Below are 27,862 nucleotides of genomic sequence, written 5' to 3' on the forward strand. Positions count from 1 at the left end.
TGTCGAAGAAGTACACAATGTCAACAAGAAAAAGAAGATTACAGCTCAGATGCTTATCAATGACCAAACCGTACATTTTCAGTTGGATTGTGGATCTAGTGTGAATATTCTACCTGAGACATTGTACAAGAAGCTGTGTAATGACCAAGAGAACCTGACAGAAACTAATATGACATTAGTGATGTACAACAAGAGTGAGACGAAGCCATTGGGGAAAAGAAGGCTGACTGTTCGCAATCCTAGAAACAGAAAAAAGATAGTGTCAGGAACAGGACTTAACCCTATTCTTGGAGTTTAGGCGATACAATCGATGAAACTTATCACTGTGAATGAGCAGAACTTTGTCGCACAGATTGGTGGAAAGTGTAGTGACACTACAGAGCCTCTTACCAAAGAACATTTGAAACAACAGTATCCAACATTATTTGATGGACTTGGAAAACTTGAAGGAGTGTTACACCTCAGGATTGACACTACTGTGCAGCCAACAAAGATACCTACCAGGAAAGTGCCACTATCGCTCAAGTCGGATCTAAAGAAAGAACTTGATCGGCTACCGAATCTAGGAGTTATCTCTCCAGTAACGACTCCAACTGACTGGATATCATCCATGGTTGTAGCGAGGAAGTCAAATGGGGCAATTAGACTTTGTATTGATCCGAAACCCCTAAATGTAGCACTTCAGAGGAATCATTACCCCACTCCAACAATAGAAGACATCCTACCAGATTTGACAAAGTCCAGGATTTTCTCAGTGGTGGACGCGAAGGACGGATTTTGGCATGTCCTGCTCGACAAAACCAGTAGTTTCCTAACAACATTTGGAACACCCTGGGGACGTTACCGTTGGTTGAGGATGCCTTTTGGCATAGCACCAGCACCTGAAGAATTTCAGAGGAGGATGGATGAAGTACTTGAGGGTTTGAATGGAACCAAAGCAATTCACGATGATATACTTGTCTACGGTTGTGGAGACACAGATGAAGAAGCGATTAGAGACCATAATCGAAAGCTAATTGAGTTGATGGACCGATGTAAGCAGAAGAACATTAAACTGAACCTTGACAAACTGAAATTAGGACTTACATCAGTGTCTTACCTTGGACATGTTATTTCAAAGCAGGGACTGAGTGCTGATCCAAGTAAAGTACAAGCAATTAGAGAGATGCCTACTCCTACAGACAGACAAGCAGTACAGCGTTTGTTAGGAATGGTCAATTTTGTGCAGAGATTTGTACCCAATCTTTCAGAAGTTACTTCTACGCTTCGGGACTTGTTGAAAAGTGACACTTATTTTCATTGGGATGAGCAAGTCCATGGAAATGCCTTCAGCACTATTAAGAAGATTTTGTCAGAAGCACCGGTGTTGAGTTTCTTTGATCCAAATAAAGAGACGATACTACAGTGTGATGCATCGCAAAATGGATTAGGGGTTTGTTTGATGCAGGATGGACATCCGGTTGTGTATGCTTCGAGAGCATTGACCCAGACAGAGTGCAATTATGCGCAAATTGAGAAAGAATTGCTGGCCGTAGTTTTTGGACTCGAGCGTTTTGAGAATTACACGTATGGTCGTCACGTCAAGATAGAGTCAGATCATAAGCCGCTTGAAATCATCCAAAGGAAGAGTCTTGTGATGGCACCTAGGAGACTTCAGAGGATGCTATTGCAACTCCAGAAGTTTGATTACGAGATAGTCTATAGGAAAGGTGCAGAGATGTACGTAGCAGATACGCTAAGCAGAGCTTATCTACCAGCATCAGAAGAAGACATGGAGAGAGCAAGCATATTCGATATTGATCAGAGGAGCTACATATCAATATCCGACGCAAAGATCATGAAAATAAAAGAAGCGTCTGAGGAGGATGAAACAATGAAGTTGTTGAAACATGTCATCAAGTCGGGATGGCCAGACTGCAAGGATGAACTTCCAGATAAAGTTCAGTGTTACTTCCCATTCAGAGATGAACTTGTCATCCAGGACGGCCTAGTATTCAAAGGGGAGAGAGTTGTGATTCCTGATAGAGTTCGCAGAGACATTATTGAGAGGGTTCACGAAACACATATTGGAATACAAGGATGCCTAAGAAGGGCACGAGAGACAGTGTATTGGCCCAATATGAACAATGACATTGAGAATTATATACAGTGTTGTGAAATTTGTAGTTCATGTCAGCCTGACCAGCCAAAGGAATCAATGATTTCACATGATATCCCAAAGAGAGCCTGGGAAAAAGTTGGTTGTGACTTATTTGAGTTTGACGGAAATGACTACCTTATATGTGCAGACTATTTCTCAGATTTCTTCGAAATAGACAGATTACATGGAAAGACTGGCAAGGAAGTCATTACAAAGATGAAAGCTCAGATAGCGCGTCATGGCATTCCGGATGTTATTATATCTGATAATGGGCCACCATTCAACAGTAGAGAATTTCAGGATTTTGCTGAAAAGTACGAGTTCGAGCACAGGACTTCATCTCCTCGTTACCCTCAGTCAAATGGGAAAGCAGAAAACGCAGTCAAGATTGCTAAGGCCCTAATGCACAAATGTGTCCTTGACCAGAAAGATCCTTTCTTAGCACTTTTGGACTGGAGAAATACACCAAGTGAGACCATTGGATTTTCAGCTGCAGAAAGACTGTTTGGCAGGAGAACCAGGACTAGACTCACACTTTCCTCAAAGCAGTTGAAAACTCATAATTCCAGTGGGATCTCCAGGAAGCTGTACAAGAGGAAAGGAAAAGAAGCTAGCTACTATAACCGCGGCACAAAGGAAATGCAGAAATTACATGCGGGAGACACTGTACGAATTCGTCCATTCGGGAGAGAGAAGTCGTGGACAAAAGCACAAGTAAGAGATCAAGTGGATATTCGCTCCTATGAAGTTCGTACAGAAGATGGACGCGTATATAGGAGAAATCGAAAACATCTACGACTTAGCAGGGAACCGTTTTCTAAGGAAGACTTACCCAGAAACACCAGTTTGTTCCCTGATGTAAATAAAGACAATTTGGAGACTAGTGTTTCTACTAACAGAGACATGGACAGAGTGGAAACCCCAGTTCAGAGTACATTACAAGCACAGAACACACCGATAGTTGACAAGGGTATCACACCAGCCAAAACATGTCCTTTACCAAATCCAACATCTGAAGTATCGGGCAAACGTCATACAAGGAGTGGCCGCGAAATCAAACCTCCACAGAAGTATCAGGATTTCGTGTGTAATGTTGAGTGTTTTGTGTAGGAGAGGTAGATAGTGATAAGGTCATAATAATACCTTGTCTACCTCAGGTTTCCAAAGAAATCTAGTCATTTTGTTTTCTATGTTGCTACAAGTAGTTGCATAACAGTTTAGTTTGTTTGTATGTTATTGCAACCCAGTAATTATTTTTAATACTCTGACGTTCAAATTCTGGACAATATAGACTATTATGGGACTTTATGTATAATTTACATTTGAAAAATGCCTGGTTTGTAAATTCATAATTTTTAAGAAAAATCTTGAGAAAGGGGATGTAACGATAAGTGTTAACTAAATCTACCATGTCTTAATTATGATCGGGTTCGATGTTCAATATAGTATGTTGATGTTTACTGAATAAACGTTACAAGTTATCTATAATCATCACAAATACAGACATATTTTTATTGATAAATTGTGAAGGTATTAGCTTTCTAAGAAGTTACACATCATAAGACAGATTCGATAAACATAAGTATATAGCTGTTTAATCGGCATGCAGGTTTGCATAACTTTTATTAGAAACAGAATTTTATATGAAAACAAGTTTGAAGAGAAATTAACAAAATTATGACTATGCAAAAAGCCTGGAAATCTAATGAGAAGACAAATTTTAGAAGTTTAAGATTATACTACTATATAAGAAACAAAAAAATGTTTGATAAACAATTAATCTGACAATAAGAAACTTTAACGGTTTAATAGTAGTAAATTTTATTTAATTTCACTGCTGTTTTATTATTTTTTCTAGATATTTATATACCTTGTAATTAGGGGAAATATCTTTTAAGATTATAGATTTCTTTTTTAATCATTTTAAATACAATGTTTATACAGAAAATTTTTGAAATGTGATGTCAGTTTTAAATAATGAAATAGTTTTATAACGATTAAAAGTGCCACGTATACGGACCAAGAACTTCAAGTCTCTCTAAATTTCAAAACTTCTCCTCAAATTTCTATGAGGGAGAAGTGAAGTCACCTTAATCGGGTGGGTCTAGGTTGGTCCCTGGACACAAATGTACATATCTTTAGGTAAAGGTTTGTTGTGAAATCACTTTTGGAGTTTCCAAAAAAGTGGAAAGGCTGACCATAGAAGAGCCAATTTGCTTAATTTTACCAATATTTGTCCAAGTGCAATATATGTCTTTTATGGAAATTCGGACTTGTAAGTCGGAAGAATGAAAGCCATTAACAGTAACAGAGTCTCTGTTCTTGAGTCATTTGACGTGTGATTCATAAAAATAATTTTAAAAGTTAAAAAATCTTATTTGTTTATTATTTTTAGACATTTCAATGTACTCGAGAAAAAAATATGTCAAGGTTCTAAATTATTTTTATTTTTCGACCACCCAATGCATATTTTTGTGTCAGAAAATTGAAATCCAAAAAAAAAAATAAATAAAAACGTTGGCCTAATATACTTCAAATTAAAACTGAACAGGTTTATTCCATGCCCGAAAGACCAAAAATCCAGCTATATCATGTAAAAAAAAAAATAAAATGCTCATGATAGAATAACCGTATATAAAGGGTGGATATAATCAAACCTTGAAATGAAATATTGAAATGCTGATAAACAGTGCCATACTTCTACTCATCATTTACACAGACATATACATTTTCCCCCAAAAGCTTTTAAGAGGACTTTTACGATTGTCTCAGGTAGAAAAAACCCGCAATTTTCAGTATGCTCAACATAAGAGATTCTATAAGAGTTATTTTGTCATAAGAATAAGAAAAAAACAAAAATTAAGAGCAAATTTTTTTTCCAGCTCTCTAAAATGGTTTCAAATTGGTAAATTTCCTTGAAATGGTTTATTGCCTATCAAACAGTTTTCAAAAATTTCGTAATAATTTCAACCTTCCGTAATGTAATTTCTCAAAGATAACATGTTCGTTTGCATACATGTAAACACAAGTGCTGATTGCATTGGTTGGGTCTAACACTTACAAAAGTCATAAGCAAATTAAAGACGGATAAGCCATTATTTAACGTTAATCTCCGGAGTCTTAAAACTTATTTTTCTCTGAAGGGTCTTTGCCCCAGTTCAACTTCTTTCGGTACCAATTTTTTTGTATATAAAACAATAGATTACTTTTAACACTAGCCATATATCATTTTACTGTTGTAAAAAGTGAGGAGTACATGGAATGGGCAATAAGCCTTACAATGACCATATTCAAAGTTAAAGTTATTTTTAGAAAAAATTGGGAAGTCAGCCACCACCATCCCCCCATCGCCCTCCTCTCCCCCGTTTCTACGTGCCTCATGTTACATGTATCAGGACATTAAGGTTGTACAGATAAACTGATTATCAATCAAGTTAATTCAGAAAGATCGTCTCACAAGTAATTCTGATGTAAAGTATTAATGTCCTATCTTCCCCTCTTCAAATGTTATGTACATCTTTTGTTCAAATTTAAATCAAACTTTAAGGTCAATTTCAGAGTAAAATTGGACAGATCAAAAAAAATATGATGTAAATATCCTGTAAATGCAATTTTTCTCGATAAAACTATGTTGCCGACAAAATAGATTAAAAATGATTGGCAGTTTTTGTCATGGCTTTATTGATTAATAGTCAAATCAATCATCAATACAACCAATAGTCAAAATCAATCATCACTATAATCAAAAGTCAAATCAATCATAAATACAATGAAAAAATATTATCATAGATAATTCAATTTATGCAGCTTTGAGAAATTTGGTAAATTTTACACCGTCGGATTTTTACGGATTTTTGAGCCAATCAAAACTATTGTTTTACTTTGCGCAATTTTTCCGTAGCCTGTGTACCCTAAGGTAGATTTTCCGCAACTTCCATGGAATTCCAAAGCATATTCCATGGAATTCCATGGAATTTTTGTTCCGCGGATTTCTTTAGAATTCTCCGGAGTATTGGGACGGAACTTTTTCGGAATTATTTGGAATTTTGAATCTAGCCTGGAAAAGAGCGGAACAATGCCAGAATGGAAATTTGCGGAGGAAATCCGTGGAATTCCAGGATATTTGTAAATCTAAGGAATTCCATGGAATTCCAGGATTCCAAATACATGTACAAAGAAAACTGAAACTAGAGCTGTCCAATAGGGACAAATACCCCCCGCTGGGTTTTTCAGAGAAGGTGCCAATTCAAAAATACTTTATGGATCTAGAGATGTTCACAATTTTCTTTAAAAAATTTGCAGTGAAATAAAATTGCTCATCATGTTTCTTAATGAATGAAACGGAGGTGCAACCAAATGAAACATCAATACTAAATACATTGTAATTCCATTGTAACATTTTTTTGGAATTTTTTTCATTTAATTTTTCTTCATTACTGCATTAAAAAAATATATATATTGCAATTATGTGTTATGTCACTCTGCAAACTGATTGTTGAAAAAAAAACCATTATACAAAATCAAATTAATCTTGATATATCAATTTGAAATGCATTTTGAAAATAAAGAACTGGTCATCCAGTAATGAAGTGTTTTGACAGACAATAAATTACAATTAAGAGAATAAGAGAAGAGAGATCTTTAATTCTTGTGCCTTATTCCCTGAAGATTTGATAACACACACACTTGATAAGAGATATGCCTAAACAACTTCCAACACCAAACTCATTAATTTATCTTTAACTGGATGCATGTCCAGTCATTATTCCTGAGAGACAAATGAAATTACATTATCTTCTGTGCAATGTAAAAACTGTTTTTAACACTTGATGTTTCTTTTTTTTAAGTTTTTATGAGTAGTTTTAAGCTGTAGTTCACGTTTTTGTACAGATATTCTAGATTCTATGTCTCAAACCTTAAACATGAGCCCAAAATGAACAAGTTAATTAAAATTTTAAAAAACCTGTAAAATGCAGAAAAAAGGAACAAAAAGAGTTGAAAATTCCAAGTGCATAACTTCATATGGTGAATAATAATTGTACAAATTTTCAGATTAATCCTTGCAATAGTTTATGAGAAATGGTCCAAACAAAACCCCAAAATAAAAATGAAAAAACACCTGTAAAATTCAAAATAATAATCCAACCAAGATGAAAAATATCAGGTGCACAACTTCATATGGTGAATAATATGTGTACAAATTTTCAGACAAATCCTTCCAATAGTTTCTGAGTAATGGTCCGGACAAAGTCTCGTCTACAGACAGACGGACAGACAGACAGACAGACATGGTGATTCCAATATACCCCCCCCCCTAAACTTCGTTTGCGGGGGGTATAATAATTAGTGCCAAATAATTACAAAAAAAATCAATAACATCACAATGTTTCATAGATCAAATCTATATTTTTAAATACAAAATTAATTTTTTCTTTATAATGTTTTTGAGACAAATATTGCATATGATATAACTCTCAGATGTACAATATAAGCACACTTTCATAAAGTATTCTCACGGAAAGTATTTTACATTAAATGTTATTTACAGAGAAAATATGATTACCGGAGAATCAGTCACCTTGGTTAAATTAATTATAATCATGTTATGATATACATGAATTTAGTAAACTCCAGTCTGCATTTTCTAAAATAAGAAGTAAGTTTTAATAAATGAAATCGGCTATGGAATTGAAATAGTCATCGACACCTCAACAAAGTATACATTTACAATGAACTGCCAGTGGCTTATCATGCTTATGTACTGGTACAAAGTTATTGACTAGAGTGACAAACACATGTATTACATGCAAAAAATATTTACTACACAACTATATTGATACAATGATCCCATAAAATCAACAGATGCTATTTCCCCCCAACGCACGTGCCAAAGATCCCAATTAATGAAGATCCAAAACTTCTGACGTGTTTGCTAGAGAATCACTTCCTCACTGATATTCTATGAAATTAGCAAATGGTTATGTTAGAAGGTTGAGTCAACCTGGTTGACAGATAATTGGTGTCACGAACGGATTCACTTTCAGTACGAAGTCTCAGAAAGTTCGATGTTGATCATTCCAACAGACACTTCAAACTTTCGATCCTTGCACGATTTCTGAATGAAAAAGATGACCATTAGATGCATCATTATTGATATCCATGTAAATTTATGACAAACAATAAACAAAAGCTATACAAAACAATTGATTTTTTTTACCTGGCAAATCAGTTTACTATTGAATATGAATTAATTCACTATCTTGCCATATTTTGTTCAAATTAGGATTAATTCTGATGAATGTATAAATGTGAAAAGTTTATTGATGACAGACAACATCAGGCACTGATCAAAAAACTCACTAAGGCCTTAAAATAGTTCAGGTAAGCTACAACAAAAAGGTTTGAGCTCAAGCTCAATGCCTGACTTACACTGAAAAAGATAATTTCAATTCATGTGATTTATTGATTTAGAAAATAATTCAGAAATCTTACCTTTATGTTTTTCTTTTCATACACCTCTTGTCCTTGTGAGCACCCGGATTCCTATAAAATGCATGTATACTTCATATTAGATGATTGCTATTTGATCTAAAGTAATTAGGCATGTCTGTGCAGTTTTCATGTTTAGATTACATGTCAGAATGCATTGTTATTATAAATTAATTGAATAAGGAATTCAAGCGTGTTAAGAATAAACCTTTAAATTTTGTTTACTTGGCAAAGTTGCAATAATTTTTTTAATAACGAGGGCAGTGAGCGTCGTGTAACGAGCTCAATATACTATATCGTGTATGAACGGAGGAAATTTGGGTTGAAATCTTCACTTCGTTCCAAGAAATTTTTATCTCACAGCGTGAAAAAATCCAATAATCCTTTGCGGTGAAGAGTCAACAGGACTTATTATTTGATGTCATACTTTTGTCACTTAAACGGCTCAGGTATTTCAGATTTTGTAGGAAACTTTCGAAAATTCAGAATCTCTATCCCTATGCCTGGGTAGTGGGAATTGATTTGTTATTCTGTTCTTCTTTTTTAATGAACTGAGGATAGGCAGTGCATGTAAAATCTGTATAAAGGATTTTGAAAGTAAATAACTGTGCTCGCCCCCAACGGTCGCACTGTAGAACACATTATTATGTTAATAGACATGGATTAATAAAATCAGAGTTAGTTAACTTGGTTTGAGCGATAATTTGAGCTTGTTCTCACCATATTCACAAGCCTAGAGACTGATTGGCTAAGCATCTACATGCACCAAGTTATCAAACGCCAGCGCTGAGGCCAGTGAGGGGATCATCTCAGACACAATACACCAACAGCTATAAAATAATTAAATTAAGAGCTGAAAATGATGATGAACATGCCTTAAAATATATATAATTAATTACATTGTGCATCATACTCTCATGACTCTGTAAATGTTATCTTGACTTGAACAAAGGAACGTATAGGTAAATTCTTTACATAAGTTCGACCCCAAACGAGGACATTTGGGTTAAAATCCATGATCTTAATGAGATGTTTAGAGTTTTTTAATAATTAATTATAATTGAAATAGTGCACTAACGATTTCACAGTCAGGCAGTTTATGTGTGGTGCCCAGACTAATGAACAGTAGGCCTAGCAGAAGCGTTCTTCATTCAAGGACACATAAAATACTGTAAAATATTGTACCTACCGGGTCTTAAAATGTCTTCATCTTCTTCCATCTAAAGCTAATCATGATTCTCCTGTTCTAGACACTCTCTTTCCAACTTGAACTTTCCTTCTGTGCAACATCAACATGGCATTCGATATTTTTGAATTTCAGCTTGTTGTTTAAATTAATTGTTCATCGAGCCCGACTTCGATCCCGATGTTATTGTACTATTGGTCGACAGTTAAAAAATTCTAAGTAATTTTCCGCAGTTTTCCAGTGCAGAAAATGGTTGAGTTTCTCATTTTATCATTTTTTCCAAAGAATTCCAATACTTTCCAAAGCAAAAAATGTCTAAGTCCATTTATTTTTTCAAATTCCAATATATTCCAAGTACTTCCAGACATACTTTTCGACTTTGGTATGGAAACGAATGGAATTCCATGGAATTCCAAATTTTTCCAAACCCTTTGGAAAATCTACATTAGGGAAGTGCTGTGAAAAATTAAAAAGATATCGACGGATATTTGAGACACATAAGCTTGTACGTGTTTATATTCCTTGTCCTAGGAACACCAAAGTAACACTAAAGAGCTATAATACCAGATAAATTCAAGACAAGTACGTCTTAGAAGTGTTTAATTTTCTTGTGTTTATGTAATACCGCATGGGCGAAACATGGCGGGGGTGGATCCCAATTCTGATTCTGTAGAAATGCAGTTTATGCATATCTGTCTCTTGGGACATTCTTACATACGAAGACTCTTGGAGTTCATTAACTTTAATACAGATTTGAAGAACTTGAAGTAAGATCCCGCAAATTACAAAATATCTGTGTGCGCACTACGTACATGTGGCCTCCGACAGATGCTGTGTAGAATTCCTGGAACGCCCGATACTTACTTCCTACAAATAGGCGGCAATGACATTGGTCACTTACCCAACGAAAAGATTGTCACAGACATTATTTCTTTCTCCGAATTCCTGATTCATGGTTTGGACTCGAAGAGGGTCATAATTAGTCAGCTTCTTAGGAGGGACCCATCTGTTAATGCTGCGGGTTTCAACGACTCCGTTTTCGAAATTAATCGCCTCCTTACAGGAAGGACTCAGTCACTTGAGAATATTTTTTTCTGGAGACACAGGGGTTTCTGGCAAAACCTGTCACATTTAGCGAGGGACGGCGTACACCTCGACAACCCCCCTCTAAAGCATTTGAAGCCCGGGGATCCCCCTTCGCCCATGTACAAATTGTTTGAACATATTTTATTGTTAAGATCTTACAACAAAAGGATTGGACACAAGTACTTAATACTTAGAACGTCCTCTCCTTTATAACAATTAATTACACAAAGTTTTGTTCAAAAATTAGTTTACACTGGAACCAAAGGTCAATAAGATTATTTAACATAAGTAATGCATGTACAGAATCTAAAATTGTTGTAGTATGTACAAACGAATCAAATTACTCAAAAACGACCAGATCTCTTGATAAACAATTGCACATTTAAAAATAAACTTTCATTTTCAGAAATACTGATCGTATTATCTCCCCATAACAGAACATGAGTGTCTACAATACTTAAGTTATTCATTCTAAAGATAGCATTAAACAGGTCGTTCCTTGGAGTATTGTATTTCGCACAAGAGAAAAAGAAATGATATGCGTCTTCTGTTTTTCCACAAGTACATAATGGACTGTCAATAATATTACACCTAAATAAGTCTTTATTTAGAACACAATTGTGTCTTAATCTAGTATGAATTACACTCCAGTAACGATCGCCAAAAGTAAAAAAGGACAGGGTAGGTGTTCTACGAGAGTTTACACAGTTTTTGAAGGAACTTATAGTAGTAGATTGTCTTGTTTCAAGAGACAAAGAGTTCCACTCCCTTATTGCCATTGGAACAAATGATGATTTATATATATTTAATCTACACTTCGGGATGCAATAATTTTGTGACTGTCTTGTTACGTAATTTGATTCTTGTGATCGAATATTTGGAAATATTTCTCTCAGATACTCGGGTACCATGTTATAATATATTTTATACATAGTTGTTCTAACTTTTGACATTCGTCTTACAGCAAGTGGTTCCCAACCAGTTTCAAAATAGAGAGAATCTCGCGATGCTAATGAAGTTAAACCAGTGACTATTCTTGCCGCTGCAAGTTGTAATTTTTCTAATTTTTCGGAATCTTGACTAGAACACCCACACCAAACTTCAGTTGCGTATTCTAACTGAGGTCTTATAAAAGAAGTATATAACAGAGATAAAGTTTTAGCACTGACCCTGAATTGCAGTTTTTTAAGTAGACCTAATTTTTTATATGCATTGGTCACGATAGAATCAATGTACGCTGACCACGTGAGGTCGTTTGAAAAGAGAATACCTAAGTGATTATGTGATGATACAAAATCTAAGTCACAATCTTGAAATTTGAGCAATGGTAAATTTACATTTTTCTTGGTACTAAAAAATACAGCTTTGGTTTTCGTAGGATTAAATTTCAATAACCACTGTTTAGACCACCGCTCAAGTTGATTTAAATCATTATTTCACACCTCCTAACCTCATTAGCATAAATCGGAAGAATTCGGAGGTAAACGTAACGAAATATGAACAAAATCCGTAAACGTCCGAACAGCTTTCCTCGCGAGAATTCAGCGAGACCAACATGTTACAGGTGAAAATCGAGAGAGAAATTCGACATGAAAAAAGAGGTAAAACTTTATGTTATCTCGATTTATAATTTTTTTAAATTGCAAAAAGTTGAAAAACTAACGTTTCTTTACCTGAAAAGTGAAAGTAGGTTTGCAGTTTCTTATTCTGTCAAGTGCTATTGCACTTTAAAGTGTCAAAACAGCACCTCTCGATTTTGTAAACATGTTTCCACGTGGAAGGGAGTAGTTGTGATGATCATGATTAACCCACATGCATTGATTTAGTGAACAAAAACACTCGTAAGTAGAATATCATTTATTTTTTCGATTACCTCTAGCACAAAATGGCTAAATATTTTAGGGTATGTTTGTCAAATGCTGTTAATAGCATGTCTAAAACTGAAGAGAAAATGCAGGTGTGCTATAGTTCGTTCCTACTTGTAAGGTAGTCTACTATGCATGCATATGCAGAGTTACGCGCATAAAAGTAATTATTCTTACTTATCAATAGGTCTATGGTGATGACCATATGTGTTTTTTCAAATACCATGAGACTAAAATTTAATTCTATCCGTACTCGTGTGTATGCACAAGAAGTCCTTCCGAATTTCCTCTACACATATACATGTGTATCTTGATAAAGGATTTAAGGTTTGTTTACATTTGTTTGCAGTTTTAATAGTGTCAGCTGTTTAGCCTATATCAATCATGCAGTTTTCAATTCTAGCCTTCTGATCAAAATGTGGTTGTTACTTTTCTTATTTAATATATCATAGAATTTATGATGAGATGATATTAATGCAGTTCACACATACTTGTGATGTATATATCAGGTATGAAACTTCACATATGCAGTTGTCGCCCACGTGGCGCAGTGATTAGAGCGTCTGCTCTAGAGTCGGGAAGTAAGTAGTCAATCCGTACGTCGCTAATTTGAATCCCACTGAGGGACGTGGAGACCGGTCCTTGAATGAGACCGTATAAACCGAGGCCCGTGTTGCTGTAAGTGCTGGCACAAAAAAGATTCCTGCATTTTTGTTTGTAAGAATACATGTATTTAATTACATATTGTTTAATTATTTCAATGTGTTAAATGAAAAGTAATTTTCTTTTTTGTTTGTCTATTGCAGGTACAGCTGTAGAGTACATTTTGAACAGCCATCTCCAGGTATGACAAAAGTAACACAATTGACCCTATAAGCTTAAATATAATCAAGCATTATTGAATTTAGAAAATGTACAAAATGAAGCACAAATGTGAAATCATTGTAGGCCCAGGCTAGAAATAGTTTTTTTTTTTCACTGCTCACTCAGGCTTTTTACTGGTCAGATCATTATAATATCACTATCCCACTAGGCTACTAGATATAATAAAAAAGAGACTGACCCAAAACCATAATAATAATTATCATGATAAATGTAATAGTTATATTTTGTTTATTTAATGTGATACACAGTTGGACATTCAATAATTGATCTAAACAAAATAGGATTCCGAAATGACAGAACTTTGAAACAAGCCTGTCAAGTTGCTAGCCCAACTATAATTGTATTTCATTATACATGTACATAGAACTGACCCAAAAGACAGATGACCCCTACCATGTACTATCCTAGATAAAACAAAATTCACTGACCCCAGTCCAGTGGGCCTTCAATTTTTTTTTTAGCCTTGCATTGTAAAGTCAGCTATCGAGACATTTCGTCCTTTTTTGTTGTTTGTTTTTTAATGCACTATCCCATACAAATTATACACACAAGAAAATATATTTTTTCTCCACTTTTAAAATATGGGCTTTACTGATCTTTACATGTATTCAATGTATGTCTTAATTTTCTTTTGAAGAATGACATTGTTGATTGAATTTAAAAATGGTCTTCAATATGTATGCACATGATAGTGATGATACTGTATTAAATGCACAAAAATTATAATTTCATTAAAATAAAACAAAAAAAGCAAATATAAACTTTAAAAAAGAAAATCAAATCAATTCATTTGTAATGTGCAATGATTGAATGTTTCTTGCAGGATATACTATGAAGACAGTGATTTGCTAGTTCAAGGTTCGCCTGTTGTGAGTATTGTATATGTAACTGTAAGGATAAAATTATAACATATTTAATATGCAACATTATTTAATTATTATCATCCTGATCATGCTGATTGGAATAAACAAATAAAAAGATATTAAGCATGCCCAATTACTCCAATATATATATATATATATATGTACAGGTATATAAATGTATAAAAGAATCCTGTGTAAAGTTATATATATATATATATAGTTAGAGAGAGAGAGAGAAAGAGAGATGTTGATAAAAGGGTCAATATAAGTGAAAATCAGGCATCAGTGATTTTTGTTTTTGTTTAATTCTCAGAGGATTTAATCACATTCTGTTCTTTTTTCAGCAGATACTTTAATAATAAAGAATGGGTGAAAAAATTCTCACATTATCATGCTGCCTAATAGTACATGTAAGTTCAAAGGCAGAAGAAAATCCATTAAAAGAGAATTTATAAATACACTTGTTTGTCTGTTTCGGCAAACAATTTAATGAACTGAAAATTATGCTGATACATAATCAGCATATTATGCAAACTGTAAATGATTGCATTACATATTTTTTCTGATTTGCATGTAGTGCATGCATAAATGATATTTTTCAGTAAGTTTCATTCAGTTTTCTTTCCACCATTATTGCAAATGCTTGTATTTTATTTGGATTAATTAAATGTAGAGGATTGTATTAACTTATTAATCATATTTGTAGTTCAGCTGTAACAAAACAAATTATCTGATGAAAGCTTCAACCACAAGAATCTAGGAAAGGATGTCAAGTCCAAAGAGAAGGTATTTTGATTACTGGTGATGATATGTTATTGATGTATATAGAGTACAGCAATGAAATAGAGAGAACAATAGTAATTCGTAGACAAAAAATGAAATCTTATTTCTTTTCAAGAATAGGCAGGTCATTATTAGTCACTCTGAGATAGTTAAGAACAGATTTAGATTTGTTCAGATCATATAGCTATAGGGTAGGGTGGGTCCACAGTGGGGGTTAGGGTCAAAGTTTTATTCTGGAATATTTAAGGCTGAAGCCTTTTATCATGAAATCTATTCAAGATTATCATGCGAGGCCACGATACCGGTACATCATGTTTTTTGAATGAATACATCCTAGTACAGAATCCCAGAGTCAAGGGTAATGGATGTGCCATAATTAGAAACAGAATGTTTATCTTGGAAAGTCCTATGTAAATATTGGAAAATCACTTTGTTTATTTCTTGGCTTTTATTAAGTTAAGTAGAGATTAAAATAATATAAGTTTTCATATTTATGAAGACTTAAGTTGATATCTATGTAAGGTAAAAAAAAGCTACACTTTTCAGAAAGAAAGCAATATTTTGGGGTTATAGAAAAGGGGCATAACTCTCATCATGATAGTAATGATGGATTTCAGATAATGTGAAAAATGTGTACTGTTGGGAAACAAGTGAATACAGTGCAGTCTAATTAAGTACAGTTAAACAACAGTATCTTAGAATAAAAAAACTTTGACTACCTAGGGTATGTTGACGTTCATGACAGTATTACAAATTTGATGGATGCATGATTTGCAAACACTTGAAATTGCATATATATATGATTAACTTTTGTTAATTTAATTTGCTCATTTTGCACATATCTCTTTCTCACGCAGACTATTAATGAACAATGGTAGATTGAATTAGCAACTGTAAATGGCATACATGTATATGAATTTTATATACTCTGTATAGAGTTTAACTTTGGTATATATCTTTGACAGTTGACACTGACTGATATTTTGAACATATTGAGATATCAGTCATTTTAAAGTCCCTTGAATGACATTTTTAGCTCTTCTGAGCCAAAGGCTCAAAGAGCTAATGCTATGGCCATTTGTGCGGTGTGCGGTGTGCGGTGTGCGTTAACTTTTTAGAATATGGGCCATAACTCAAGAACCCTTTGGCCAATCAGTACCAAATTTGCCACAGGGTATCCTTGGCCCAAGGGCTACCATTTATACTAAAATAAGGGTTGGGACCCTAAAACAAGGGGAGATAATCAGGAAAACATAACCAAAAGTACTAGTTGCTAAAAAATCTTCTTCTCCAGAACCGCCTGGCAGATTTTCACCAAATTTACATACAAGGATCAGGATATGTTGAAGATAAAAAATTGTTCAAGGCATGACCCTGGGGCAAAGGGCGTGGCCTCAAGGTCACTTTGAAGTTGACCTAAATTTACAATTAATAAAAATGTTTATATTTTGCTTACTATAAGGGCTAGGATCATCAAATCTTGTAGGGTGATGCATCTAGGACTTCACATCATGTTAACTGAAAAGTAGGTCACGGTGACCTACTTTTTTAATTTTGCGGGCATTTCTTTTCAAATTGATTTAAAGGCATATTTTGGACACTTTAAGGCCTTTGATCATGAAACTTAGTCAGTTGATGCATCTTGGGTCCTTAAACAACGTCAACCTAAAAGTAGGTCACCGTGACCTACTTTTTGAACTTTATGACTTAACCTTTTTAAAACATTTAATCCCATTATTTCAGGCACTGAAAGGGTTAGAATCATCAAATCTTGTAAGTTTCTGCATCTTGGGACCTTAAAACATATTTAAGAAAAAGTAGGTCACTGTGACCTACTTTTAGAATTTTGCAGGCATATGTTTTCAAATTGTTAAAAAGGCATTTTTTGATTACCTTCAGACCTACAATCATCATACTTGGTCAGGAGATGCATCTTGGGACTCTGAAAAATGTCGACCAAAATGTAGGTCACGGTGACCTACTTTCGACATTTTATGGCTATATTTAAGTATCTTAGGTATTTATTGGCTTAGAATCATCAAACTTTGTGAGTTGATGCATCTTGGGTTTTCGAAGAGTGACGACCAAAAATTAGGTCACGTTGACCTACTTTTGACATTTTATGGCTATATTTAAGTATCTCTGGTACTTATTGGCTTAGAATCATCAAACTTTGTGAGTTGATGCATCTTGGGTTTTTGGAGAGTGACGACCAAAAATTAGGTCATTGTGACCTACTTTCGACATTTTATGGCTATATTTAAGTATTTCCTGTACAAATTGGCTTAGAATCATTAAACTTTGTGATTTGATGCATCTTGGGTTTTTGGAGAGTGACGACCAGAAATTAGGTCACAGTGACCTACTTTCGACATTTTATGGCTATATTTAAGTATCTTGGGTATTTATTGGCTTAGAATCATCAAACTTTGTGAGTTGATGCATCTTGGGTTTTCGGAGAGTGACAACCAAAAATTAGGTCACGTTGACCTACTTTTGACATTTTATGGCTATATTTAAGTATTTCCGGTACTTATTGGCTTAGAATCATCAAACTCTGTGAGTTGATGCATCTTGGGTTTTCGGAGAGTGACGACCAAAAATTAGGTCACAGTGACCTACTTTCGACATTTTATGGCTATATTTAAGTATCTTAGGTATTTATTGGCTTAGAATCATCAAACTTAGTCAGCAGATGCATCTTTGGACTCTGAAAAATGTCGACTAAAATGTAGGTCATGGTGACCTACTTTCAACATTTTATGGCTATATTTAAGTATCTCTGGTACTTATTGTTTTAGAATCATCAAACTTTGTCAGTTGATGCATCTTGGGTTTTCGGAGAATGTCGACCAAAAAGTAGGTCACAGTGACCTGCTTTCGAGATTTATGGCTATATTTAAGTATCTTAGGTATTTATTGGCTTAGAATAATCAAACTGTGTAAGTTGATGCATTTTGGGTTTTCCAAGAATGTAGACCAAGAAGTAGTCCTTATTGGCTAAGAATCATCAAACTTTGTCAGGTGGTGCAACTTTGGTCTTAGAATACTTAGGGTTAGAGGCTTCAAATACAAGTGATAGGTTGTACAATTTATCAGAAGAGCGATTCAAGGCCCTTGGGCCTCTTGTTTTTCTATATATCTTACCCTGAATCTCTTGGATATCTCCGGGGTTTTTTTCAGCAGTCCCATGAGCATTTCAAGATAACAAGTGTGACTTTATTTAATTGATTCAATTAATTTTTGATGAATTATAAAAATATCAATCATATACTTTTATGTTAATGCATTAACATTTTATATTTTTCAGGCCATATAACAAATGGTTGCTGAATTCATGAAGACTAGCTGGGATGATACAGTACTTTTCTACTCATATGAATCGTATTTAAACATCATTTGAGGATCCGTTTCTCAGAAAAAAAGAATTTGCATATTCAAAGACTCTATAGTTTATTTGTACATTGTTTAACATTCTTCTTGAGAAATTTTCACTCATATGGGAATGCCAACATTTGTCGGTTGAGAGCTGCAAATTATGTCCTTTACTTGGCACACATGGCTAATTGAACAATGAGGGATCTTTTTGGTACTAGTACCTACTGCAACACAGGACCTCTGTATATACAGTCTCATCTATGTCCGACTGTGGGATTTTGAACCAGCAATTTATGGATCAGCTCCTTACTCATGACTCTCGAGCAGATGCTCTTGCCACTGTGCCATGCAGGTGACTTCATAGGTTATAAAATGATAAGATAAGATTTATAACTTAAAACTGATGTTTTTAATTCAAGCACAGTATAGAAAATGTTTGCAAAAAAGGGAGGTAATAGCTACATGTAGCTCTCACTGGTATTGCATGCTTAAACTATATGAATTACATATTGTAATTTCAAATGTATTTTAAACCAGATCATTAAAGAAAGAATCACTTGAATCTTTTTACTATGAATTTTATTATAAGGTTGATTATCTTTAAAAAATGGAACTTTTTCAAAATTTTTTGATTAGGAAAAAAATATTTAGAATGTACGTGTGCATTTAATTTTGTTCATTAAAAATAGTCAAAATTTGGAGATCTTGTGAAGGGTATCTAAATATTGATTTATAAATATTTACTTCATTTATAAACAGCATAATTCTTATTATAACATATGCCTGTAATATACAACTTATTTGTTGTTGAACATTCCATTGTCTGTCTACATGTAGTGCTTAGTAAATTTCTTGTAAATAAAAACATGATTGCATGCTGTTTGTTTACTTTGTCTATTTTTCAATATGAGTCATGATATATAAATGGTGTAAATATCAGTTTAAATTATTTTTGTTGACTTCAGTTAACAGAAAAAATTAATAACTGAATATAATTATGTAGATAGTTACCTTCCAGAAATATTTACATGTACTAGTAGCTGCAGATATGTAGCTTATGTGAAATCAGGTATACTTGAAACTCAATTTACCTGTATTTATTAGACAGAAATTTAGTGAACACAATCATTCATATACCTATGCAGTATTTCATACTGAAAATACACTGTGTCAATTTTTTACTTATTCAACATAAAAATTGACCAGAAGTGATCTCATTGAAATAAAACATGTCTCACAATATATTTCCCCCAATTTTATCACAATTTAAATGTATATAAAATGATAAAAGAAACTGACTATACCATTAAAGAACATCTTGAGTTGTCTTTCCTTGTTTAAAGAAAATATCTGATGCAATGAATGCTCCCTTGGGTTCATGACCCTGAATATTAATAAGGTTGGGAGGTGTGATTTAATCCTAACTGAATATCATGTACATTTTCTGAACATTTCTGTAAGGAATTATCATCAGCATATAATCTGCTTAAGGTCGACAAATTTTCAGCAACATCATTGACATATATCAAGAATAAAAGTGGCCCCAATACAGACCCCTGGGGGACTCCAGCATGTAAAGATTTAAAACTAGACATAGTATTCCTATGCAATACTCTTTGTGTCCTTAAATCTAAATAACTTTGAAACCATAGTAATAACTTATCACTAACACCATATGTTTGTAGCTTAAAGAGAAGACCTTTATGCCACACCCGATCAAATGCCTTAGACAAATCACAAAAAACCATACAGCAGTGTTTACCTTCATCAATGGCTTTAGCTATGTAATCGTATGTCTCAATAAGTTGATATACCGTTGAATGGCCTGGTAAAAAGCCAGCCTGATATTTATAAAAAAGATTGTTAGAATGAAAATAATTATAAACATATTTGAAAATAACTCGCTCCATAATTTTGCCTACGCAGCTTAATAATGACACAGGTCTATAATTTGATAATAATGATGGGTCACCTTTTTTAAATAAAGGAAGTACATTAGCTACCTTCCACTGTTTAGGAAATACACATTCCCTTAAAGATCTGTTAAACAAAATACACAAAGGAAAAGAGACGCTAAAAATGGTAGCTTTCAACATTTTATGACTGATATTGTCAGGTCCTATGGCCTTATTCACAGGGAGAATAGAAATTATATCAATAATATCCTGCTCAACTATTTCAATGCTATTAAGAACACTATTACACAATAAAGAAAAGGCAGGTAATTCAGGTTCGATATCATGCGAAGACGAAATCGAAGCAAAATAGCTGTTTAACGCTTCAACCTTGTCAATATCGCTGTAAGTAATATGTATATTTCCATTTTCTGTAGTGTCCTGCAGCGGTGGAATATCGGACCTAACCTTGGTTTTAAAAACATCTTTTAATAATTTCCAATAAATTTTAGAACTTTTGATACTTGCTTCGATAAGATTGGTCTCAATATTGTTGTAATAGTTTGCCATTGCTACTTTTTTACATAATGCAAAAATACAAATATTGGAAGAGCATCAGGAATGCAGTGTCAGATTGTGCATTCCGGGCAATTAAGGCCAGTATTTCGTTTTTGGTTACTATAACAAAACCATGATTTGTTCGTATGTATTTGCATAATTAGAGCAGCGTAATCATTTTGAATCCAAAATGTGTCATTTTCTATAAGCCGTAAACTACTGTAAATGTATTATATTTGGCGTGTACGATATTTAGCGGAAATTGAATTTTCAAAAAGTTGGCGTAGATTTGATTTAGCGCTTTTTGAATGTGCTCTACATAAACCTTTATACACAAAGCATTTAGCAATGTACTTGATTTAGCGGAGGCTGCTTTCCGCGAAAGGCGCTAAAAAGAATACACAGCCAAATATAATACGTTTACAGTATTATAAACACAGGCAAAATGATGCAAGAAAATTTTTATGTCATTCATTATTTCACAGATACATTCCTATTATCACACAATGTATGCTGCTTATCGTGATTTTTTTTCAGTACTGTTCAGTAAACCGATCATATACAATGGTTCAGTATAACAGTTTTCATCAGCTTGAAAATGTCGTATGATGTTCAGTATAGCGTCACGACTCACCTTATGAATCATAATGCTGAGTATAGCAATGCTGATCAATATTTGTCTTTATGTTCAGTAAAACATCAATGTATAACTGTTCAGTATAACAGTGCGGTCAGCTTGGATGATGTTCAGTATAGCATCATCTTTTAAATCATAAATGTCGAGTATAGCATTGCTTATCATGATTTGTTTTTAGCTCACCTGAGCCGAAGGCTCATCAAGTGAGCTTTTCTGATCACATTTTGTCCGTCGTCCGTCCGTCCGTCTGTCTGTCTGTCCCTCTGTCTGTCCGTCCGTAAACTTTTCACATTTTTGACTTCTTCTCAAGAACCACTGGGCCAATTTTGACCAAACTTATTACAAAGCATCCTTGGGTGAAGGGGAATTTAAATTGTGAAAATGAAGGGACATATCCCCTCGCAAGGGGAAATAATCATGAAAAGACAAAAATAGGGTTGGGTCATAAAAAAATCTTCTTCTCAAGAACCACTGGGCCAGTAAAGCTGAAACTTATGTGGAAGCATCCTGGGGTAGTGTAGATTCTAAATTGTTCAAATCATGACCCCGGGGGAAGGGCGGGGCCACTATGGGGAATCAAAGTTTTACATAGAAATATATAGGAAAAATCTTTGAAAATCTTCTTCTCAAGTACCACTGGGATAGAAAAGCTGAAACTTATGTGGAAGCATCTTGGTATAGTGTAGATTTTAAATTGTTCAAATCATGACCCCCGGGGGAAGGGCGGGGCCACAATTGGGAATCAGAGTTTTACATAGAAATATATAGGAAAAATCTTTGAAAATCTTCTTCTCAAGTACCTATGGGCTAGAAAAGCTGAAACTTATGTGAAAGCATCCTGGTATAATGTAGATTTTAAATTGTTCACATCATGACCCCCGGGGGAAGGGCAAGGCCACAATGGGGTATCAAAGTTTTACATAGAAATATATAGGAAAAATCTTTGAAAATCTTCTTTTCAAGAACCACTTGGCCAGTAAAACTGAAACTTATGTGGAAGCATCCTGGTATAGTGTATATTTTAAATTGTTCACATCATGACCCCAGGGGGAAGGGCGGGGCCACAATTGGGAATCAAAGTTTTACATAGAAATATATGGGAAAAATCTTTGAAAATCTTCTTCTCAAGTACCACTGGGATAGAAAAGCTGAAACTTATGTGGAAGCATCCTGGTAAAGTGTAGATTCTTATTTGTTCACATCATGACCCCCAGGAGAAGGGCGGGGCCACAATGGGGTATTAAAGTTTTACATAGAAATATATAGTAAAAATCTTTGAAAATCTTCTTCTCACGAACCACTAGGCTAGAAAAAGTGAAGCTTATGTGGAAGCATTCTGGGGTAGTGTAGATTCTAAATTGTAGGAATCATGAACCCTGGGGGAAGGGCGGGGCCATTATAGGGAATCAAAGTTTTACATAGAAATATATGGGAAAAAATCTTTGAAAATCTTCTCAGGAACCACTGGGCCAAAAAAGCTGAAACATGTGTGTCCATTGAAGGATCCTGGGGTAGTGTAGATTTCAAAATGTCTAAATTATGATCAGTGGGGAAGGGAAGGGTTGCATTATGTATAACAAGGGGGAAATCTGGTAAAGAACAGATTGGTCAAAGCTTCTCAGGTGAGCGATGGGGCCCATGGGCCTCTTGTTATAAGTGATGTTCAGTAAAACATCAATGTGTAATTGTTCAGTATAGCAGTTCTGGCAGCTTGAATGATGTTCAGTATAGCACCATTTTTTAAATCATGCCGAGTATAGCATTGCTTATCATGATTTGTTTTTATAAGTGATGTTCAGTAAAACATCAATGTATAACTGTTCAGTATAGCAGTTCGGGCAGCTTGAGTGATGTCAGTAAAACAATGAAACATCAATGTATAACTGTTCAGTATAACAGTTTGGTCAACTTGAATGATATCCAGTACAGCATCATCATATAGATCTATAAATGCTCAGTATAGCATTCTGTGTTCATAGTTTCATTCAGAAAATGCTCAGTTTAGCATGATTTATGTTTATAGCCTCCCTTGATCAATACTCGGTATAGCATAATATAAACATAACATAATTCAAAAAATTATTTGTAAATTAACTAGGTTTATAGCGTTACTATGGTTATTCAAAAAACGCTCAGTATAGCATTTGTACTATGATGACATCGCTCGTTAAATGCTCAGTATAGAACTATTATGATTATAGCGTCACTTGATATAAACTTGTAAAGCATTACCAAACAATTGGTTTGTATAACAGGTGGATCCATTGGTGCTTCTAGCATGTCTTGTTGTGTTTATACATATATAGAGGAATACCCAGTATGACATCTGCATGAATCTGTTCAGTATAACAGTTGGTTTTGGGGTTATATAAGTGCCAATACTTGTCCCTATATATATTTGTAGATGTTTAATGTAATGTGACCATCAGTTGGGTCATGCTAATACAGAGAAAAGTAAACAGTAAGAAAGGGCAATCAAAACTATTGTTTTACTTTGCGCCATTTTTTCCGTAACCTGTGTAGTGCTGTGAAAAATTAAAAACCCACCACCCCTCCCCCCCCTTTTTATGGGTCCAGTTTTGTATTATTGTTCATTTAAGTCAAATTTGTATTTTTCGATATTTTGGTCTTCACTCTTAGTTTGGCGCAAAATGTTTGGACGCCTCCAAGGATTAACTCATATTATATTTTATGCATATGTACATGTATTCCTTTATTTTCACTACATGTATATTTCTAGTCAGTTTAAGGGGGGTCACACTTGTACTTTCACATATATACATGTTTTATCTTGTATTGTTAATTAAGTGATCCCCCTTAATGTTTTGTCAAGCATTTTATTTTATATCATTCAATTAAATGACATAAATCAACAATACTGCATATTTGTGGTTATTTTTCACTGCTCTATCAGGCTACATTTCTCATAGGAGGCATAAATACAATGATGTACACAAGGTATCTCTACAATTATGTACATAAAGTATCAATTCAATGATGTACACAAAGTGTAAATTGAATAATTAATACAAAATGGGTACAATGATATTCAATGATAAACAATGATATTCAATCAATGATGTAAGCAAAGTGCATCCATGTATTAACACAATGGGTACAATGATATTAAATGATATGCATTGATATGCAATGTTATTCAATAATATGCAATGATATTGAATGATAAATAAGTTGCAATAAGCAGGTAGCAATGTATTACAAAGACAATGGTCTACGTCGACTTTATCAATAGTATATGACGTAGAATCAATAGCAAAGGTACAATGACGGAAGCTCAATTGTTGGCCACTGGCCCTGGAAGATAACAGGATCAGCAACGAGCTTCTACATGTAGCAAAATTCGATTCAGCATTAAAAGACAGCCTGTAAGAAGACCATATACTTTGCATTTCAATGAGACGTAACAAAGCCATGACGCTTATAGGTTCTTTTGGTATCCAAGGGAACTGAGGTTATGGGTCCTATTGCTGGTAGCCGAGGACGGCGGAAATGGATTCATCTGCTTGAGGACAAGGGAATGGATGTAATGGATTCTTCTGCTGGTGGCCAAAGGAATGGGTGTAATGGATCCTTCTGCTGGTATTACCATGATTAAATTGTTTAATTCAAGACGAGGTAACTTTTTACTATAATTGTAAAGCTTTTCTTAGGCAATGTACTTGTGAAATAAAAAAAAGCCCTTCATATTCTCAATTAAAAGTTCTAACAACAGTAAAAAAGCAAGCATAAAGAAGCAGAAATAAATAATAATAGTAAAAGAAATTAGAAAAAAACACCATTTAGAAATGTTTCTTTGATATTAAATTCAGCTGTGACGATATTACATTGAACAATCAAGAGTAACGTTACTCGACTGAAACATCCGCGCGAGTAAACGTATGCGCAATGAAAAAGGCTGGGTTTGTTTAAATCCTCTCCTTTTATTTTATTTTTTGCAAATAAATTGCTTTTTCTATACAATTTGTGAAACAGAAATGGATAAAATCATAACTTATTTATTTACTTTAAAAAAATCCATAGTGAGAAATCCATATGGAGAAATGGTGTTCAATTTATTCATGAGACGGATTCCACGTGACACATATCTAATTAATATTCATGAATCCTAGTTATCGCTCTTTATTACGAAAATATTATCTCCCCTACTGAGCACTCTTTTCAACCATGCCAGTTGTAACTCGAGGAAAAAAGATAAATTTTAAAAAAATTGTTGAGAATTATGAGTTAAAAGAAGGACGTACATCATATCGGCATTTCAGAATTTTACCCGGAACCTATGCTGTAGAAAAAATAGTTACATATCGGGAAAAAGGACACGTAAGTATACCAAACACATGTACACAGTTCACTGATGACCCCTTTTTATCGTAGCATACATGACCCAATCCAATCCTTATTATTTATAATATCAATAAATCAACAAAATTGAAATACGGTTGCTATAAATTTGTTGTTACAAACTTACTAGTAAACAGTAAATGCAAGATAAACATATGTCCAGGGCCGGCAAGCCGGCGTGCCCCCCCCCCCCCCCTCGTGAAACTTTTGAATGTAAATTTTATATTTCGATTATTCTAAAATCAACGGGGAAAACATCTATTTGTAAGAATTTTTCAGCTTTCAATGGTCCAAATATAAGCCACCAATGACTCCTCACTGTTTTTTTTTAAATATTCAAAATTTACTTTACTTGACAATTCATGTGTCATTATTTTGTTAAACACGAAATAATTAGTCAACTTTTCGCTAAATGAATTTAATCATTCTACATAAATAAAATCGTTAACTTAATTTTCGCAGAATTTACGTGTACTTCTCAAGTTTCTTTAAATTTAAATGTGTTTGTTGAATAAATCTGAAACTCAAATAAATAATATTTTCTATAACTATATTCTTAATACTTGTAAATTTCAATTATTAGGCTGTCGAATATCTCATTAAATGGGCAGGATATTCATCTTATGAGAATACCTGGGAGCCAGAATCCCACATCCCTCCCCATCTTCTCAGAAATATCAAGGATTGTGTGTTGACCCTATCGTCTGAAGAGGTATAGGACATCAGCGACAGATTTCGCACAGCGATAGAACAGAGACCGTCAGGACGCAGAGGATCCCATTTCTACCTCGTGATTCCTGCATCAGTGCACCGACAACTATTCGGCGCATCTTCCACCTTTACAAGAAGGAAGATTTCTCCCTCTTTAAATTTACAGAGGATTGGGACCAACTAATCTACTCAAATCATGGAGAGGGTAGGCGGATCCGTTTCCCTATTTATATTAAGCCGATATTAAAATGGAGCAAGAAACATTTTATTACAGTTAATGGGAAAATGGTTTATGCTCCAAGAAGATCGCTAGAGTTCTGGAAAGTTGAAATTTGCACAGAAAGATTTGTACATGATTTTGAATAAATAAATAATATGCCCAAACTTTAGTTGATTTTTTTTCTATTATTTTTTAGATTTTACAAAACCAACCTTTAAAAAATTTTGAGAACAAAAGAGAAAATGACAAATTGGATATTGATGTAACAACAGAAAATGGAAGCATCAGTGGACTCAATTCAAAATACAAAGACAAAACAGGATATATATTGCTTTTAAAGCAAAATACTGTATTAAAGGTTTCTGATGTTTTTGAAAGAGGAAAAACAAGTTATGCAGATATTATTAACGCAAACTTGAAATCAAGCATATGTCCACTAAAAAAGAATTGCATAAATTTTGAAAGTAGGTTTCAGAACATAGTCAGAAAAACCAAAAAGAAATAATTTAGTTCAACGAGGTCAAAAGGGGGGAGGAATAAAGAAAATCAAATAAGTAAGAACGTGCGATTTCACGTGTATAGGGATGAAATAATGTCCCAACAGGACATCAAAAATGTCGAAATGACCTCTTGTGAAATAAGATTGGCCGAACTTTACAGAGAGCTTCACTCTATACAACTGAAGCTCAACAGCAGTCTTGTCAAATGCGAACAACAAGAGGCCCTTATCAATCAATTTGAAAGGGCGAATTCCGCCTTGAATCAGTATATTGAAAATCACATTAAAATCCCCTTTGAAAACAAAGG

At 34.1% G+C, this 27,862-nt stretch overlaps 1 protein-coding gene, 3 long non-coding RNA genes and 1 pseudogene across 4 annotated transcripts; 4 read left to right on the forward strand and 1 right to left on the reverse strand.

The window, feature by feature from the left end:
- The first annotated feature begins 310 nt into the window (after window positions 1-310).
- On the forward strand, window positions 311-3,250 carry LOC134234688 (uncharacterized protein K02A2.6-like). The gene has a single exon (XM_062716744.1). The coding sequence runs from the start codon at window positions 311-313 to the stop codon at window positions 3,248-3,250; it is 2,940 nt and encodes a 979-aa protein (XP_062572728.1).
- A 4,601-nt stretch (window positions 3,251-7,851) lies between these two features.
- Window positions 7,852-9,420, reverse strand: LOC134234690 (uncharacterized). The gene is made up of 3 exons (XR_009985235.1): window positions 9,350-9,420; window positions 8,633-8,683; window positions 7,852-8,255 (listed from the first exon to the last, which is right to left on the reverse strand). It is a non-coding gene; the product is annotated as an uncharacterized LOC134234690 (long non-coding RNA).
- A 2,924-nt stretch (window positions 9,421-12,344) lies between these two features.
- LOC134234691 (uncharacterized) lies at window positions 12,345-13,722 on the forward strand. The gene is made up of 3 exons (XR_009985236.1): window positions 12,345-12,742; window positions 13,573-13,621; window positions 13,693-13,722. It is a non-coding gene; the product is annotated as an uncharacterized LOC134234691 (long non-coding RNA).
- A 1,136-nt stretch (window positions 13,723-14,858) lies between these two features.
- LOC134234692 (uncharacterized) lies at window positions 14,859-19,232 on the forward strand. Its single transcript, XR_009985237.1, has 3 exons — window positions 14,859-14,924; window positions 15,221-15,300; window positions 18,608-19,232. It is a non-coding gene; the product is annotated as an uncharacterized LOC134234692 (long non-coding RNA).
- A 6,008-nt stretch (window positions 19,233-25,240) lies between these two features.
- LOC134234681 (uncharacterized) lies at window positions 25,241-27,201 on the forward strand (annotated as a pseudogene).
- The last annotated feature ends 661 nt before the right edge of the window (window positions 27,202-27,862 follow it).

The sequence above is a fragment of the Saccostrea cucullata genome, unplaced genomic scaffold (assembly GCF_032062105.1).
Source record: "Saccostrea cucullata isolate Sc308-1 unplaced genomic scaffold, CSIRO_AGI_Scuc_v1 ctg332, whole genome shotgun sequence".
NCBI classification, from domain to species: domain Eukaryota; kingdom Metazoa; phylum Mollusca; class Bivalvia; order Ostreida; family Ostreidae; genus Saccostrea; species Saccostrea cuccullata.

What these genes read in the sequence shown, in the direction of transcription:
- LOC134234688 (XM_062716744.1), top strand. Translation starts at nt 311, where the DNA reads ATGAAACTTATCACTGTGAATGAGCAGAACTTTGTCGCACAGATTGGT.